The sequence below is a fragment of the Lepidothrix coronata genome, unplaced genomic scaffold (genome assembly GCF_001604755.1).
Source record: "Lepidothrix coronata isolate B3197 unplaced genomic scaffold, Lepidothrix_coronata-1.0 Scaffold42, whole genome shotgun sequence".
Lineage (NCBI taxonomy): Eukaryota > Metazoa > Chordata > Aves > Passeriformes > Pipridae > Lepidothrix > Lepidothrix coronata.
The window spans coordinates 1,179,309-1,199,251 of record NW_016690222.1 but is presented as its reverse complement, the minus strand read 5'-3'; the positions used below and the strand labels follow the sequence as shown (position 1 = coordinate 1,199,251).

Below are 19,943 nucleotides of genomic sequence, written 5' to 3'. Positions count from 1 at the left end.
AGCTGAATTCTTCAAAGATTAATAGCACTTTTATCCACACCGTCCTTCTTACTTTTTTTTTTTAAGACATATTTTATTCTTTTTGCCAAGGTAGCAATGCACAGTGATTAGCAAAGTAAATGTGTTATTTAAATTATATGTATAAAAAGTGCTTTTCCACACTCCTCTCCTGAGTCATGCCCATCACTAAATGCAAAACAATACACAAATTCTCAGAAAGAGTTTCTCAAAACAGAATACAAGAAAAAGGGACAGAAAACCAAACAGCCACTTCCATCAGAAAACAACTAATTTCTTCCACATATACATATTTTACTTCAGAAAATGCCTTCACTAAATCTTCAATGGCCAAAAACCTGTGTTGACACCATGAAGTACTACCAGCAAAAGCTGCTTCCACCAGCAGTCTTTCCTGTGTCCTTGCGTATCAGTTTGGCTGGTAAACTCCTCTGTTGCTATCACCATGAAGTACTGCTTTGAAAAAGCTTCCCTATATTTGAAAAAGCTTGTGAACATTTTTTTACTTCCAGCGATAAAAAGAGTTTTGCAGAAGCAATCCCATTCTGCTTCTTATGAGAAGCTGCAAACCCCACTGCTTAGGGCTCAATGATCAAAAAATTCTTCAAACTACCCAGTAGGTTCTAAATTTGTCACTATTCTTCCTTACTGTACAGGTAGAAAAGTATGACTGTGCAGAACGATTGAATCTTATCCTGACCATGCAGCACTATTAAAAAGAAAGGCAAATTTTCTCATAAGCTGTAATTAGTCCATAAGCTTCTACCATTCCACTCTTATGGCATACACACTGATCTTATGCGTACACCTGATCAAACGTCATGACTGTTAATACATTCATATATGAATAATTTAAATCTGAATGAATTAAAATATTTATTGCCAATTAAGGATGTGGAAATATCTTGAGTTTTGTTGGAGTTTTGTTAACAAAGTTTTTGAATCCTAGAAGCCATCAATGGCAAGGTCAGACAAACAAAATGTAGTAAGCTGTGCTCTGCTCTACTATGGCATGTTATTGTAATAATCTCTGAGGCACCCCACAGATATAACTTTAAGAGAGTCTCTAGAATTATCATCCAAATCCACCAGGTTTTTCACAACACCCATCCAGCTCACATTTTGTATTTTCTTTTCTTTAAGATAATACTTCTAAGAAAATAAAAATATTACTACTCTCTTCTAACTATGAATGACTCCAGCACTCTTTTAAGTTGAAAATGTACATTCAAACAATTTTTCACTAGCTCTAAGGGTAATTAGAAGTGCTCCCATACACACATCAGATATATTGTATACAGCTTCACTAGTAAGTGAAGAAATTGATAGATTTGGCCCTTTCAAATTACCTGCATTTTCTTAGTTGGTTTGAATATTTTACTTCAAAAAAAAGGACTAACAGTTTGTGTTTCTGGCAATGATACTGAACAGTGATAAATAATCAAAATGAGGAACCAGGGCATTTTTATCCACAACTTAAACAATATATAGTCAATAAAAAAGGAAATACGAGAATATTAAGCCCCATGATTTCCCAAATACTGTACCAATAACTCATAAAGCAGTAAAAGGAAAAGGCCGAGGAAACAGTAGGGCGCTTGTGTGCTGCTCACAGACTCTTTTGCTGCTATAATCACTTGCAGTGAGCCTGTAAGTCAGTATCAAGAAACAGATAAACACAAATAGCTCTTTACCAATACTGCAATGTCACTGTCTCTCTCCTGGCAAAAGTTAAGTAATAAAAGTTAACTAGTGTAGAAAGAGCATTAGATATCTCTACTGATGATGAGAGAGAAGGCAACTAAGATGGGAGAGTCACTCTGGGTTTGATAAACTACCAAAAGAGTAAATATTGGCTTGGAAAGAGAATCTTTTGGAAGCTTCCAGGTTCATGCATTCTGGCAGCTGGTAGCCCATGCAACTTTGCAATTCCCTATTTTGATCTGTTTCCCCTCCTTTCAGACAAGGACAGAACCTCCTTACCTCCATCAGTCTCAACTACACTATTAACAATATTCTTCCAACAAGTTCTATATGGTGATGGACTTCTTTCTTTAAATGTAGTAGGCAGGGGAACATCAAAGTCTGACACCAGGAATGTTCTATACCTTACTGAAACCTCAGAGCACATGGGGTGACAGGACAGATTGTTCTGGTTGGGCCTAAAATCTTCAAAATTATTGCTCCCCTTTTAGTTTTATCTCTTAATTCACTTTTACAAAGTCCACAGTCAAAAAAAACCGTATTAATTTTGACAGGTGTTACAGTGTGGTTTGTAATCCACTAGTGATCTATCATGACCACAGAGAGCAAGAGGTTCTGAAACAAAACAGTAAGTCCAAAACAAATTATGACCAAAGGTTCAAACACTGATGAACAGAGATAAACGTTCCAAAATTCATCCTTTGGTCTTGGTGGTGTTAGGTTAATGGCTGGACTTAGTGATCTTAGAGGGATTTTCCAATCTAAAAGATTCTATGATTGTATTCTATAACTCACATTTCTTAGGCATTCTAGGTATAGGCAACCTATTGTTCTCTCTAATGTCTTTTTAAAATGCCTTTCAGTCTACAGAAATGAAGAATGATGTACACAGTAATTAGTTCTTGAGGGATATCAACATGACAGCATTCTTAATTCACAGATAAATCTACAAACTCAGCTTTCAGATACATAATGAAATCAGTATATACTCAATAAACCATAATACCATGGCTTTTGTTGCTCTTTTCTTGATACTATGCACACAGTCTGGTAAAATTATTAAGTAATTTATCTTGAATCACTTACTCTGGCTGAAGAAACCCTCTTTACTCCTAATTTCTAACAGCTAAGAGCATGCACAGGAAGAATTACTCATGTTCATCTTGTCATGCTGTCATAACTTGGCCCCGTAGTTGGTTTTTCTAGTGAAAATCTAATTCTTGACAGAGGAAGTAGATTAAAATCCTAGTAAAAGAAAACATTAGGAGTAGCAACAACTGTCATAACTCAATAGCCTCAGCAACTCCTGACAGATATTCTCACAGCAGTAAGAAAGTACCTATAGTTTTCAACGATTTCAGTCTTTGGCTCTTCTGATGAAGAGGTCAACTACAGGTATAATTGATGCTATTTTTCTAGTGGCTGCTGGTGTGTAGTCTGTTGGAATCCAGCACAACACCAAATCCTAACTCACAAAGACTAGAAACCATTCAACTAACTGTATCAAGTTTGGCACAGCTGGATTTAAATGGTAAACATGTATTGCCCATTATTTCACAAACTGTTGTTTCTTTTTTTTTTATAACTTCTTATAACTAAGTAAATGACAATCATTTACTGATTTTACTGACAAACTGATTTTTCTAAAATGTCTTTGCAGAAGAGAAGTCTGGATAGAAAACAGGTTTAATGATTGGAATGAAGGTTAAAGTACACATGTGACAAGCATTCCACTAACAAACTGTTTTGGTGGTCTGGGTGACTGGATCCTGATCTAGTTTCTTTTACAGCATAATTTGTTAACAAAACTGGCCCTAAAAATGCTTTATGGAAAATAATTTATTATTCAACTGACATTAAATGAAAGCCTTAATACTAAAGCATTGCTATGTGATTTGATGCTTGGGGGGAAAAAAAACCCAAAACATTAAAGAGAAATGGAAATTGAGCAAGCTGATATTAAGTGAGCTTAATGGCTTTTGCTGCTCACATCCAATAGATTTTTACTCTTGGTAAAGGACAACCCAAATGTAAGACCACACAGCCTCATGATAAAATTATCTATAGATAGTTATAAAGGCTGTTTTAGGCCTTTTTAAGGCCAGGTTTTTTAGCAGGAATAAAGCTCATCACAGTAAGCAATGATGACCAAGACAACCAAGCAAACAGAAATAATTTGGAAAGCATTCACAAATCCAAAACCTTGGATTTATAAATTGGCTAACTTGAAGTAGTATCCCAATACTACCATGTTAAAATCATGTCCTGAGTTTAAACACAAGTGCAGCAATCTGACTGCATGAAGCACATAGGTATAAAAGAAGGAAAAACCCCATCAGCAACTACCACCATTGTTTATAAAAACTTATTTCCTTCATGATAACTGACAGTGTACTTAACAGATTTGCATTTTTAACCTACATATTATGTACTAATGTTGGATACTTGTGAAATGAAGACAATGCACGTATATGCTGTAAAACTATTAGCAGTTGGGTTTGGGGGGGTTTTATGTTTTCATCCTTCTGAATGGTATTCATTTTTAACTGCACTTCACTTCTGGAAATTTTCCAGTTGATTTACACAACTGAAAAACACCACGAGAGCTATACCAGTTTATTGACACAGAAAACCAAGCTGACATACCTCTCTTCCATCCCTTCCATTTTAAGGCATGGTCAACTAAGCATTTTTCTGAAAAACGTTTGGCCAAGTATGTCTCAAACATGTCTTCAGGGATGAGGATCCCTGAGTTTTCACAGGCAACAGACTGTAGTGCTTCAGTACAGCCACAACTGAGGAAGTTTTCCCAATGCTAATTCAAGCACACTTCTTCTTGCCCTACACACCATAGGTATGGAGATTATTCCCTTCCTCTCTGCCTTATCCAGGCATATCTTCATCCCTCAACTTTCTTTTCTTTAGACTAAGTAAAATCAGTTCTTTTCTTTCCTGACCATTCTCCCTCCTCTCTCCTGAATTCACTTCATCTCCTCCATTTTTATTTCTTTTTTAAAGTGCAGTTCTTAAGCCAGCCATATTATTACATTTGGGGTCTTAGTAGTGGACAGAGGAACAGGAAAATTACTTTACACTAAGGCTAGAGTTCTCTGTCTGCTACGTATGACAGTGTAATTTTTTTGATACAGGAATGATAATGCTGACTCATGTTTACCTTCAAATTCATTGCAAATCCCAGAATCTCAGGATCTTTCCTAAAGTCATCAGGTGCCCTACACAGAGAGAGGCAATCCATGGAAAGCCCAGCACTTGTCCTAGCTGAATCATTGTCTGGTTCCTTCTGACCATTTTCCCAAGACCATTTTGAATTCTAATCCATCCCTACAAAGACATCTGCAGTTCTATATTCTTTCTTCATCCATGCATTAATAAATATATTGAGCAAAACCAAACATCTGGATAAATCAGTGCAGAGTTATGCAAAATAACCTCCGATTCTGATAGCGCATCAAAAACAACTAGTCTCTGTATAGTTTTCTAAAAAATTCTACATTCTACCTATAGTATATATTAATGTACACAGAGACTGGGGAACAAGATGCTGGAAAGCAGTGCCATGGAAAGGGACCTGGAGGTCCTGGTTGATGGCAAGTTGAATATGAATCAGCAGTGCCCTGGCAGCCACAAGGGCCAACTGTGTCCTGGGGGGCATCAGGCAAAGCATCACCAGCTGGTCAAGGTAGGGGATTGTCCCGCTCTGCTCTGCACTGGTGCGGCCTCACCTTGAATATTGTGTGCAGTTTTGGGTGTCACAGTATAGGAAAGATACAAATCTCTAAGAGAATGTCCAAAAGAGAGCTAAAAAGATAGTGAAGGGTCTACGGGGGAAGAGTACAAGGAGTGGCTGAAGTCACTTGATCTGTTCAGCCTAGAGAAGAGGAGACTGAGGGGAGACCTCATTGCAGTTACAACTTCCTCGCAAGGGAAAGCAGAGGGGCAGGCACTGATCTCTTCTCTGTGGTGACCAGTGACAGGACACAAGGGAATGACATGAAGTTGAGTCAGGGGAGGTTTAGGTTGGATATTAGAAAAAGGTTCTTCCCCCAGAGAGTGGTTGGGCATTGGAACAGGCTTCCCAGGGAAGTGGTCATAGCATTAAGCCTGACAGAGATCAGGAAGTGTTTGGACAATGTTCTCAGTCACACAGTGTGACTTTTTTGATGGTTCTGTGCAGAGCCAGGTGCAGAGCCAGCAAAGTCAGACTTTGATGATCCTAGTCTCTTCCAACTCAGGATATTCTATGATTCTATATTCATCATAACCACATTCCACAAATCCATTTACCTGAATATTAAATGAAACAAGATCAAAATTTCACTAAAATACATTTTGACAGTTATTTATCTTATTTCTTTCAGCTTGATAATTTATTAACTCAGACTCAGACACTGTAACTCATCAACAACTTTCTGCTAACTATTCACTAACGAATAAGAAAGCAATAGATATCTTCCACTTATATAAAAAGAATACATGATGTTAGAATCGATTCAAGGAAAAAGACCAAAGTTTTCTGAATTGACTTGCAGTTAGAAGGTTTTCGCCTGGAAACATGTTTAAAAGCCTCAAATTCCATAGAAAATGTCTACACATTCAAAATACACCTTAGCATGGTACAAAAACCTGAGACATCAAGCAGTAGATGTTTTTTCCTGGGTTCTTAACAATTCAAATCACCCACTCCATAAACTCAGTAGGTGGCACTGCACAACAAGCTGCAACAACTTCTGCATGACCAGAAATTCTAGAATGGCTTAATAAAATACACCCTGAAGCACAGAGTATGTGCACATATTTGTGGCCTCACATAATTATTTCTTACAATAAAGCTATTGGAAACTTCTCTCTGAAGCAAGGATAATCTGTTTGTCAACACAATTTGCAGTTTCGGGAACCAACATAAGACCTAGTAAAAAACTACTTTAAGCGTATGCCTATTAAAATTCGAAATCATAGATCTTTACATAGGAATCGCAATGTAATCATGAGGCAAATTACTCATACAAGTAAAAACTATAGACAAGAAGTATCTGAAGAATCAGTTAATATAATACTACATTAGAAACTCTCTAGCTGTGATAAGTGTTTTAGACATATTGCCTTGTAAAGATGTCAGCTTCTGGGCTTAAATCCATGCCCAGGTAGCATGATATTTAGGCAATTGATTTACACACATACTCTCCAATATCGGGATTGCAGTAAATCCTTTAAGTCATGTTTGAAGATGGTATTTAATTAAGGTCTTAACAGGAGAATTATTAACTATATATTCATCCCCATAAGGAATAAAACAGAAAACCTAAATAAAGGTAAGTTGTTTTCTGGGGAGTTGTGAAACATTCCTGTTTGATTTGGAAGCATTTCTGCTGTCCGGTATATAGTATTTGTAAAATGGCTGTTATGTACCTTAAGAATAAATAATGTTATTTGCATAACTACAGTAACCCATGGACAAAGATAATTCCTTAGATATAGAAAAAGTTCAAAGACAAGAGGCAGTATCTGGTCAGATCACTTGATCCTGATGAGGACATTGTATTGCTTTTAGTACCTAAGTACCTTGCAGTGTGTTCTACTTTATATATATCATAGACAAAATCAGATTCTTGTACTCAGGGCAACTTCATAGGGAAAGAAGGAGCTGGGCTTGCCAGTGGTGCTTATGTGCTAGAGGGCAATCATTTGAAAAGCAGAATCATACCATCAGAACTCTCTTAGCAAGGAGGGCAATGAGTGCTAGTGCTTCCAAGCAATTTGAACAAACCAGAAGGCTACTAAAATAACTGAACTGGCCACACTCATTCGGGCACCAATTCTGAGTAATACTTGCACGAAGAAATACAGTGTAATCTGCAATTGATGTGTCATCTTCCATTTCAAAAAAATTCACTCAAGTAAGGATTCTGAAGGCATTTGACCCAAACTGTCAGCCAGAAGTTACCTTGCCATTATGCTGTTACCCAACTCTAATACAAATCAAAATATAGTTTGTAAACCTCAATAGAGAGAAAGAAAATAAGGCCACAAAGATACTTCATATATGCGCAGGTATTTTAACAAACTTACTTTTGTGCTGTTTAACGCCAAAAGAAATTTTTTCTAAAATATTGTCATCCTTTAAAGGCCAGTGTATCATCTGTATTTTGCAAAACAAAAATGACTGGCTAATCTAGGGTTCTCCTTCACATCACATAAATTTTCTTTCATTTCTAATATAGTTTTTATGTAAAGAAAGTGCTGCCCTTATTAAAAACTGCGCCAAAGAAAGATTTACAACACATTAGTAAACCCATGAAAAAAGTAATTTGCAATGATAAAGCAATATTAAGAAATAATAGCATACACTATGTAGTAATCATTTACTGATTTTAGTTTTGTAAATATATAGGATTTTTGTAAAAGGAAATTATCTTCTATCCTAATTAGAAACTCATTATTTAATCTAGACTAAAGTTAGTTATGGAAATCTCATGTTGCGAAAACATTCCTTTGCTGAGATTAACACAAGTAAAATTTGGATTTATTTAGCCAACCAAAAGTATACCCATACATATTTAAAGCAGGAGCTGAAATGAAGTAGAGTTAATGCGTTTGCTTCAGTTTTGATCCTAAGTTGCCTTGCAGAATATAGTTAGAACACACATCACTAAACATTAGAAAACCATTTGGCAGAAAGTAGTTATCTGCTTGTTAACAGGATTCCTCCATTCTTACACAATATCCTCCCGATACTTAATTCTCAAAAAGACATACACTACTCCTAACTGGATAACAAGCAGATTTACATATATTACAAAACTCTATGTAATAATTAATATTATATTAATATTTATTTTTATTTTTCAAGCTAACAAACAAAAAGCCAAATGTTAAATTTCCTTGGGGGGGAGGGGGGGGGGGAATTTTGCTTAGCTTGCAAAATTTATGTTACAAACCAAGCATCAAGAAATTAAGTCACCAAAAAGCAGAAGCAATTCTTCAACACATGGTCATAGATATTCAGAAGCCACTTTGTCAAGGGTAATCGTAGGGGTTTTTAAAAAGTTTTGAAATTTCAGCTTAAAGAATTAGCTCATTTCTGCTTTTGCTATGCACAGTTTTTTTGTTCTTATTTTAAAAAGAAATTTAATAAAAATAAATAAAAACACATTGCTGGTATTTGCTGGGGAATGGCTAATCTCACTTGGATACATCTTTTAAATTTAATATTCAAGAGGCAAGAGATATCTAACTTAATTTCCAATGACAATTTCTTATAAGAAGTAGGCTAATGCATTACCATTTAGTTACAAGACTACAAACACGAGTCTGGCCCAAAGCCCACTAAAGTGAATGGAAAATCTCACACTAACTTCAAAGGACTTGGGATCAGTCCCTATAATAACTACATGAAGAACATTCCATTTTGGGTGATGCAGCTGCATAGCAGTGGTTAATAAAGTCAATGTGTGTTTTCAGTGGTTGGAACTTTTTTCAGGAAAGAGTTATACTGGGATACTGGGAAGCAAATAGATTCATCTGCCTAATAGGCTATTAAAAAAAAAAAAAAAAGAAAAAGCAGAAGGTCGTATAGTACCCAGGCCCTCGGGGTATCAGAAGGCTTGGAGTAATCCCATATTATGCCACACTGATCTAAAGAGAAAAAGCTCACCATAGTAATAATTCTCCAGGTCTCAGCCCAAAAGTTATTTTTACTGTAATCTTTTACAAGGCTTTAAGTGATGAGCATGCTTAGCTGGTAGGCACTGGCATCCAAACTGGCCAGCACTGCATTCAGAACGGATGGCTGCACTTCCTGCAGGCTCTTGCCTTTGACAGCAGGAGGAAGCTTTTCAGTGACTATTTGCATTACCCCCTACCCAGGACAATGGATGCTTACACCTACTAATGAGAACCAAAGATTGCATTCATAAAGGAAGAACATGTTTCTTAAATTATATTTCTGAGGGAAAAGGTTATTTAAAAATATATGCTACTTATATACTTAATAGAACTCATTCATAGAAGACACAATTACTGAATAATAAAGTAGATTATCTTTATTATTAAATAATCATATAAAAAAATGCAAAAACACATTTCCATTTCTTATAGGAAATTTCTGTATGGGCCTTCTTCCACATCAGGTAACCTGCAGGTTTGTTCATCTTCAATCCTGTTTCCATTATTTCGAAAATGTAATTTTTACCCTTTTTTCTGAATTCAATTATTTCATAAAGAGCAAAGGAAATTGGCTAATGGACTATACAAGAATAAACTATTAAAACTGGCTGTGCAAAGTGAGGAAACAAAAACAATGAGAAGCATATTTTCCTTTCTAGTCACTGCTTGTTTCTTGAACCAATGAAAGACATAAAATTTCTGACAAATTGTGATTTTTTAGTTGATGGAACTGACTGAAGTAATAAACTGCGTTTCCCTTTTTATAGCCATTCAAAGTAACTACAAAGTCTTGTATCATGGCAACTGTACAAATTAATCTGGACAGAAAAAATGTAATGCATTCTAACAAGGTTCGAATAAAAAAAGAGCAAATATTGGATTCACTGTTATTTGAAATATTACATTGGAAACTAATTTCATTCATAAATTTTAAATGTATCATTTATTTTATGCTAACCAAAATCCACATCTGAAATCTACATTATCTCACTATCAAGTTGCAGCTGACAATTAACAGAAGACCTGGTAACATCTTAAAAAAAATCATGGAGATAACTAGATGCAAAGAATAGGCTATGCTGACAGTAAATCCAAGTTAAGATTTCNACAATTAATAATGGGACTAAATCAGTTAAGCTGCTACAGTCAGAGAAATAACAGCACTACTGCCAAATCTTTAAAAAAAATTAAAAGGCCAAGGATCTAAATGCAGAGAACATTTTTTCATTACCACTATGTTCCATAAACATCTAATTTACAGAAATAAAGACAAGATAAATGTAAAATTCAGCACTCAGATAATATTTCCTGCTAAGTGACATGCAAAAGAATATAAAAACATCATTATCAAATTGAAAAAAACACTTGTAACTCTCCAAAAAAGCAGCATCTTAATCCAGTATACTTACATTATTGCATTCTCCCAGGAAATACAGTGCAAATCCATCAGCTTTTGTAGCTGCCAAAGCAATAACAAAATAAATAATTGTACTCACAGGGGTAAATCAAACTTAAAAAACATCTCTGAGGTGAAACAACAGATTCAATTCCATTTAGGACAAATGTCTAAAATACTAAACGTTAAGTTCAATTGCTGTGTCCCTTGAAACTTTCCAGACTCTACAGTTAGAGGTACTAACACATAATTCTTCTTTTCTCAATTTTTATTTACTATATTCTAAAAGTTCCTTAGAAACAACTTCTTTATATATCTTATTCATGCTCCAAAGCCTAAGGTCTGTAAATTCAAATTAATTCATACAACAGTATAGAATTAACATAAAAATACAATAATATTATCAGCCAGATACAATTATAATTTCCACAACTAAAATAAAAGGTAGTTATAAATGTTAAGGAATATTTGTCCCTGCCTTAAAACAGAAAAGCACAGGAAAATGAGGAGTTGCAAATATTGCCAGAAAAATGTGTTTCCAAACAGTTTGTTTTCTGCATCTCCCCCATATTAAAAACACTGACACACACCAGAAAGTTTATAGTCGTCAGAATTTTGCCAGATTCAGATTGTTCTATGAAACAGGGTAAAGTCAAGTTCCTTCAACTCTCAAAAGTTTAAAGTCAACCAACCACCATAAATCACTGCTCAAATGAAAACTCTCAAAATTGGAACAGGACATAGAAGACAATGTTTTTCACTTTACACAACAGACTTTGAGCACGTATTTGTCTTTCCAAGAGTTATTAAACATTCTAACCAGTAAAAGAACATATCTGGTACCTATTTTTTTGTGAATGAACACAAGAATCCATTTAGTACTTTCCAGGGGAGAAATTATACTCGTGAGAAATCAAATCAAATGGCTTTCTTCTTTTCTTTGACAAAAGGAAAAAAGTCCCACTGTGTAGTTACTTTCTCATTGTTAACTGCACAACACCAGTAAGAGTTGAGAGCATGGTAATTTGCATTCAGATTTTAAATCCTTCAGCTGTAGTATGTATTTTGAGCTACAAGGCAAATGAGCACTGTAAAGGAAATATATATATAAAAAAAAACACCCTCATCTGCTTTACAAAAGGAAAACAATTGTAAAACATAAGCACTCTGTCTTGTCAATTCTCGCTTGCTGTGTATTAACAAAATCCAGTTTGATTTGCTGTCAATTGCACATCAATATCCAAATACTAATTTAAGCAAAACCAGTAAACAGAAGTGGTCCTCTTAAAAGATTATATGCATAAAATAGAACTATTATTCATCATTACAAAATTATGAAGTAGCAGGGACAGTAAAATCTTTTTAAAGAGCTGACTGAAAGTTATATTATCAAAGCAACTGTGATACTTCCTATTAAAGCCTGAGCACATCCACTCTGGCTAAAAAGAAGCTGAATTACACATCTATTGTTATTGAGATTTTTGTTTTGGTTTGGGGTTTTTTTAACTTTTGACCATATGTACTATTATCTTACCACAAAAGTTATTTACATCAGATAGGAAAAAAATTAAACAAATTAGTTTGAGATCACACAAAAGATATGCCTTCTTACAGCAACATTTCAGTTTTGTTTCAAAAGGAGTTTCAGTATGCAATGATATTGCCAGTAGATTTTTTTTTTTTTACTTTCAATATTGACATCGCAACACCATCATAACCAGAATAGAATATTCTTTGGCTCATTTAACAGGAGACTCTAATTTCACAATTAGCTATGCAACTGTTTCCAAAGATGACATTTGCTTAAGTGCAGTTAAGGATTCACTGAGGGACAGAAGGTGAAGTAAGTTCATACTGAGGGAACATCCAATGAGAACACCGTTATCCCTCCATACCTTTCTTTATTAATTAAATCACATAAGAAATGTGCTGTGCACTGATCCTAAGTAACAGCTCAGAGACATCTGATTCTTTTTCTTACCTATTTTAATAATGCTGCTCAGCTCATACAGAAGCAGTTGGTTATCTCCTCCTGTATCCAGGCGCTGTTCTATATAGCTGTTCAATTCATACACTACACCTTGCATATTCGTATCCTGGTACTATGGAAACAAAGATGAGAAGAACATTTTAGAATAACTCAGATATAATTTGCAGGTTTTAAACATACAAAATCATTAAAAATAATATGTTAAGATTTCAATACTGAGTCAATCAGAACTGTCCTAATCCAGCTGGTTGAAGAACAAGGTCACTGCTAAGCAAGAGACACAGCACTCCACACTGTGCTCCATTAGACATTTGTACATTTGTTTAAAGAGTATTGAGAACACCACTGAGCAATTATGAATTGCCTAAACTGGGCCAGGGTCATGTACAATGTCTCAAGAAGAAACTAAGAGATATGAAAATTATAAGGTAAGTAGACTTCAACTTCTTCCTTTTAAGCTCCCAGTTTACCATGAAAGGAAACAAGCAGGTGCCTTAGCTAGCATCTTCCACCTCAAATTCATGAGCCAAAAGACAGAACTGTGCCAAGCACCAGAGCTTTCAGGTGGTAGCTCAGGGAGCTCAGTGTTTCAAATACAGCAATCATTAACACCAACAAAGTGAAGGACAAAAATCACACGAGCTGAAATCATGCTAGCTACTGTGGCTCCATAGGCATTTGTTTCAACTGACAATGGCAGACACAAATCAAATCTGTTGGCAGATTACAAATCAGTTAGGATGCTTAGATAGGAGCCATGGGGTTCTGGTTGCTGGAACGATGGAACAGCATGACATGGTTAAAATCTCAGGAAAGGAGATGCAGCTTCCCTTCAGGGGCCCAGCTGCATTTGTTTATCCATTTCCCGAGTTCTGAAACCAAGTCCTGAAGGGCTGATAAAACTGGCAGTAAATGTGTATGTGTAGCATGAAAGCATCACGAGCAATAGTTTCACAGAAAGCAATCCTTGGCACTGAATAAAGATTCATGACACATTAAAGTGTCACATGTACAGGTTTACCCAAATTTATAGACAGAGAAGATCTAGAGAGATATTGAGCAGAGTTACATATATGCACATAAACATGGCAATGGTGGGTAGATTGTGGCACTCTGAACATTCACGGCATTTTCCATTAGTAGTTTATATTAGTCTAGTCTATATTAAATTTGGCTCTGAAGTATGAAGGAGCAAGAGAATAAGTCTTAGTCTTTCAATCAACCTTAATTTGTTTAAACATCACCAGCTTAATTTTTAGTTTAAGCAATTTACTGCATCACTGAGTTCAATAAGTAGTTGACCATATTACTTTCTTCAGTTACCACATTACCAGTTTTGGGCAGGATAATAAATCTTTACTCAGTGCCAAGGATTGCTTTCTGTGGAACTATTGCTCGTGATGCTGTCATGCTACACATACACATTTATCACCAGTTTTATCAGCCCTTCAGGACTTGGATTAAGCTTTACACAATACATTCCATGCTATAACTTTTATTCCCTCTATTATTTTCATGCATTTCTACATACAACACATTATGTCATGAATACAGAGGATATAGCCATATATACATTTAGGATACGTTTTTCTGCTTCATCTCAGAAAATTCAAAAAACTCCACAAACAAAAAAACCAAGTGCTTGCTGGATAATATGAATTCCCAATTTCTTTAAATTAAGCAGATCTCAATCTTGACTTCAAAATGGCTCCCAAGAATATACAGTCTTTGCCAAGACCCCTTCTTAATCTATTGCTCCACATGGATGTATTAGAAAATTTGAGACCTAGGGTGTCCAAAATATTTTCAATGTATAACAAACCTGACACTTAATAATTCTTTCTATAAAATGATGTGATGATTATGAATTTTGACAGTAATGTAAGGTCACACTGCATAAATGCATAAACTGCTGCAAGTCTTGAGTTTACAATACAGCATGCCATCACCAATATTAGCACCATATGGCAGCTGGCAAGCTTCCATTGACTGCCCTCTGTTGTGTCCCACATTTACTACTGTTGGATTATTCAAAGGGAGAAAACAATAGCACAGTTTCATGAAAGTGTAGCTTTTATACTTATGATATAGCCATAAGTAGCCATATAACAGGAAAATGGTGAACAAGACTCTATACTATTCATACATGTTAACCCACATCTGCAAAAGTATGTGTAGCCACATACCCTAATGCAACAACAGGTAATCATGCACACATGCACAAAGCCTTTATCATGTGGAATAACGCCTTCTCAGAACTTGGAAATGACTACATATCTCCTCAGTTGTGATGAACAGTCAGGATTTAAATCAAATCTTCAAAGATTAAAGCTAATACGTTATGAGAACACATCATCAAAACGAGCGCATTGGCAAAACGGCCGTGGCAGAATCACCGCTTTCCCTGTAATCAAGCAGTAGCTTTGTGTGCATGGTAATTACATAACAACCTATGTGCCCTTGATGCTCACCTCTGCAACATATGCTTGCAAATGTTTTGTAAGCAGGGCAAAACATTGCATGCATCCACATTACTAAAACGATGGTAGCTGCATAATACATGTAGTTGTTACAATGGCAGATTTCTGCTGCTGACAATATGTGGATCCATAACTGGCCAGATGAATACAATTTGTCCAGATTCACAATTAAGTACTTCTATCACTTAGATCAATCATCAACAAAGAATTACTTCATTGTGCTATGAAATGGTTTTCTTTTTATTACAGTAGAATGAAAGAGATTTTTTATTTGGTTCTAGGCATTTTAGACTGGATAACCAATGTGGTTGAAAAGCCACAATAGTCTTTATGAAATCATGTATTTAAACACTGAATAAGTCCTTAGCAAACCTTGGTACAAGCACTATTTATTGTGGTTGCTAACACAGACTTGTGCATATGTGGTGTAAAACTTATTTCAGGAAAGTAACTCCTCAAAAAAAATTAAACATACTTGATGGAAAAAGAGTATTTATATATCCATAAACACTATTGTATGGAGTAAGTACTGTTTCTTAATTTGCTATGGTAGTTCAGTTTGCAGTTTACATTGTTCAAACTCATCAACTTTTCCTTAATTCATTCTTCTCATTGCTAATTTCCTTTTATTTGTGTGGCTACAAGTATTTTTGCGTATTTATTGTAAAATTCGGAATTTCAGTGACGTTATGTAAAATAATTCAAGTGGATTAAAAACTAGCACTATCATAGCAGCATCATATTTCTATATTTTAAAGCTATAAAAATGAGCTAACAATTAAGAAGGGAAATCCTGGTATAAATATTCATGTTAAAATTTATAAATATGAAAGATAGATGTTTTATGGGATTTATATAAAAATATTTCTATGGTTCTTTTTCTTTAGAATATTGTGGTCTTTGAATATTGTCTTCTGTGCAACAGAAAACAACAACCCATGACAGGTGATACAAGAATAATGTTGTCACTTAGGACTACACAGGGACTCTTAGAACATAAACATGAAAGAAGATACTGAAATATCATAGAGTGAGTTGAATTTTAAGCATTCATTCTAAACAAGTAAGCCACATGGAAAAACTAATATTCAAGGACACAATTTAATACCTAAAGTAAATTTTATATACGACAAACAGAAACAAACTTTAATTTCCATGCTTTGATGTTTGTAAGGTAGTTGTGCCAGGGGCATTTTATGCTTCTCTAGAAAAAAAGCCCTTCTGCTGCAACAAAAGGTACAAGGTCAATGAGTGCCAGCATAATCCAGAAGTTGATCTGTTTCCTCTGTATCTTCTTAAAATGTCTCCTGAATAGCAATGAGAAGAGCAAGTTTCTATTTAATACTTACTTCCTACTACAGAGCTCTTTCTCCAGATCAACAATTGCCTGGTTCTGCAACACAATCTGATCCTTTTACAGACTTCATAGCATATGACCTTATTGCAGACTAGAGTTAGAATAAACAAGGAGCGCAAATTCCACTTAATGTGGAGAGGGCTGGCCAGATGTATTTCTGTGGATGCAGAATTTCAATGGATGAGGAGAAGAAAAAAACCTCAGAACTGTGAGAGTCACAGGAAGATCCATATGAAGTATGGATCTTCATAACCAGTGCTATCCCAGGTTTCCCCTAGGCTATGCCAGAGGAGCCGGGAGGTGGGGAGGTGAGGGGCACTGCCTGGCTCTCACCATCGTGCAGGCTGCCTGGCAGGAGTGTGCAATAAGAACACCAGCAGTGCCGAGTGAGCCAATGTTATACGTGTTGTATTCAGTGCTACCCTATCCAATTGCAACATACTCTATAGATGTCAGAGGGGCCACACCATGAATAGACGTAGGGACACTTGAAACTCAGGTCATAAATGTAATCTGAGACGTGTAAGCAAACAAGCAAGCGAGCAAGCAAGAAAGAACAATAACAAAAAAATAAAGGATCTGTTGGGGCAAATAGAGGCTCTTGTAGAGAGCCTCAATTGTTGAAGGGTGGTAAATCACTAAGAATAAAGGATGTACGCAGGCCAAGGACATTGTATATAGACACAGGAGCTTAAAATACCTATTCTCTCTGGTTACATCACTTAGTATTTCAAACAACCAGCTTCTTCAAACCACCTAAATTCATCTGTCAATGGCAGCATCAAGACCTGCCGATAATGAATTCAAGGGATTCTGCACCACATTTTACATAAAACAATGTCCTTAGGCAGGGACTGGATTTTACCACAAATATGAGAGTCACAGGATTCAAAATGTGACAACAACCTGTACCCAAGCTTCTTTGGTCAACTCTTTAAAACTGACAGCTTCTTTCTTCTCTATGAAGCACACTACAGAACACAGACAACTGCTGAACTAAAAACAATCAAAATCTCCTGATAAACTTACAGCCAACACAAGTTTTCTTTCCTATAAAACTATAGTCTTGGCAACAAGAGTCATAAGGCCAATGCATTTAAAGATGAACTAAAAAAACCCTTCAAATAAAAAAAAAAGAGGAGCATTTGTTTGCAGTCTTAATGGTCTGAATATTTACTTAACATTTGATTTGAGATGTCAGTCTGAACTATTTCATGTCAGGTATTCTCAAACTTGAGCAGAAGTATAGAAAGACTGATGTTACATACTTAAGTTCTCAATGCCATTGATATTTGCATTATATAAAAAGAATTCCCAACAGCAATTTTTCTGTACATCTTAAAAATAAGCATTGTGGTCACGAAAATAAATAAACAAACTAAAATGTTTGATGCCTTTTGTTGAAATAGATCAGCTTTCTCTTCCCTCATGTAGTGTTATGAAAAATCCCATATTCACACTCACCACCTGATTCAAGAGACTTGCTCTATATAATTTTCCAGGTGCCTCCTTGACTTATATTCTGGAACGATAACCAGTATTCAAACCATACTCAATTAATATATCTTTTCTAACAAAATAGTATATGTTCTTTAAGAATTTTGGCACTATTACTTTATTTGCCCACATAATAAGCAGGTTTATTTAAACTGAAAAATATTCTTAAATTTTTCTTCTCTTTTTTTTCTTCCCCACAAAGGAATGCATAACTAGAGGGGAACATATTGGTGACTAAATTCAGTCCCTTGCAGGCAAAGGCAGGCTTGTAAGAGACATTTAGTTTAAAACTACCTAAAATATTCATTCCATGTGTCATTGCACTTTACTGCAATGAGTATTCAGCCATCTAGTGTAGAAACAAAGAAGGTCAGACCTAGAAGTATCACAATAGTCACTTACTTTAAATGCAAGAAATTATTGTATTTTAGCTATAGTGATGTTATTGCATTTCTGAAGACCAGTCAGTATAAAGAAAGGAATGGTTGCAGAAAAAAAAAAAAAGCCAATCTATTTAATTAAACCAAAAATATTATTTATTCAGGTCATTTTTATGTGTGATAAGTTAGGTTGTCTAAATATTTGCTATTTATGTTTACATGTACTGCTACCTTTTGTACTCCTACCATTTGTAGGCCTGGTACTTTCACACTAGCTGCAATATTTTGCATTGTTTATCTGCAGTGATAGTTAGTTCACATCTTGCACCGAAACTGGTGTTTGTTATTTTTGGGCACAGATTACTAAGAGACAACTACATCCTATGAAAAGTGAAAACCCATCTCTAACTATATTTAGTTATACATTTGAATAACTAAAAATAGGGATATTTATTTCATTAAAAAAATAATTAAAAAATACAAGAAAAAACAACTCTAGAAAAGACTAATAAAACTGCTTGTTTGCTCTAAGGTGAAAATGCTGAGCCAAAAGATGCCAAATCCTCTGATTGAAAAATAAAAGTAGAAAGAATGTAGTAAGCAAGCTCACAGTGCAGAACTGGCTTTCAGAGGAGCAATGAGCATGAAGAGGAAACTCAGAAAAATCTCTTTGCTCCAAAAAATCAAAAGAGGTAACTGGGATTGGCTGCAGTAACCAGTTTTCTTTAAACTTGGATACTGGAAAGCAAGAAACTATAAAGAGCAGACTTAGCTGAGGTGATTAATTTTAATGCTTGTACATAGCCTCAGAGAAAACTGCTTCTACGTGCATTTGTCTGACGTCTATTCTTCTTGTTTTGACTGGAGAGGACATGGGTTAGGACTTGTACGGTAAATAAAGTTTAGCACTGCCACACCATACAGAGGTATTTATGAATTGTTTGTTTGCTCATCAAACACCTTCACGACAAAAGCAAAGGGAAAATATGACATGACATTTGGCAGGACAGGCCCTATTAAGACAAAAGATGTAAACCAGCTCTCTCATTCTGAACAGAAAGAACTGAATAATTCTGAAAGCACACATTTGCCAGCCTTTTTATGCAGCTGATTTTCAAGCCTCAGAGAGACAATGAATATCTGTCCTAGAAGAAGCTTCTTGCCACATAACCCCCATTTACTGGCATCCAATTCTTTCCATCAGATCCTTGCCTGTTACCAAATAGTAACACTGAAATAAATTGCTTCACTAGTAATAGGAAAAATACATAATAAAAAGCAAAAGCTTCACTTGTGAGACAAGAACCTTATGATTATATAAAAGTAACCATATAATCTGTTATTAACTGTAGGGCTCATAAAACATTAATATCTCAATTATATCATCTCTCCAGATTATATAACAAAACAGCATAATGAGCTTCATTTTAACTTGACA

General features: G+C 35.3%; 1 protein-coding gene across 1 annotated transcript in view; it reads right to left on the bottom strand.

Moving 5' to 3' along the window:
• Positions 1 to 19,943, bottom strand: part of PDE10A (phosphodiesterase 10A) — a 174,384-nt gene that overhangs the window by 47,458 nt on the left and 106,983 nt on the right. The window contains 2 exon segments of the mRNA XM_017813754.1: positions 10,815 to 10,864; positions 12,783 to 12,903. Coding sequence (XP_017669243.1) covers positions 10,815 to 10,864; positions 12,783 to 12,903 — 171 coding nt within the window.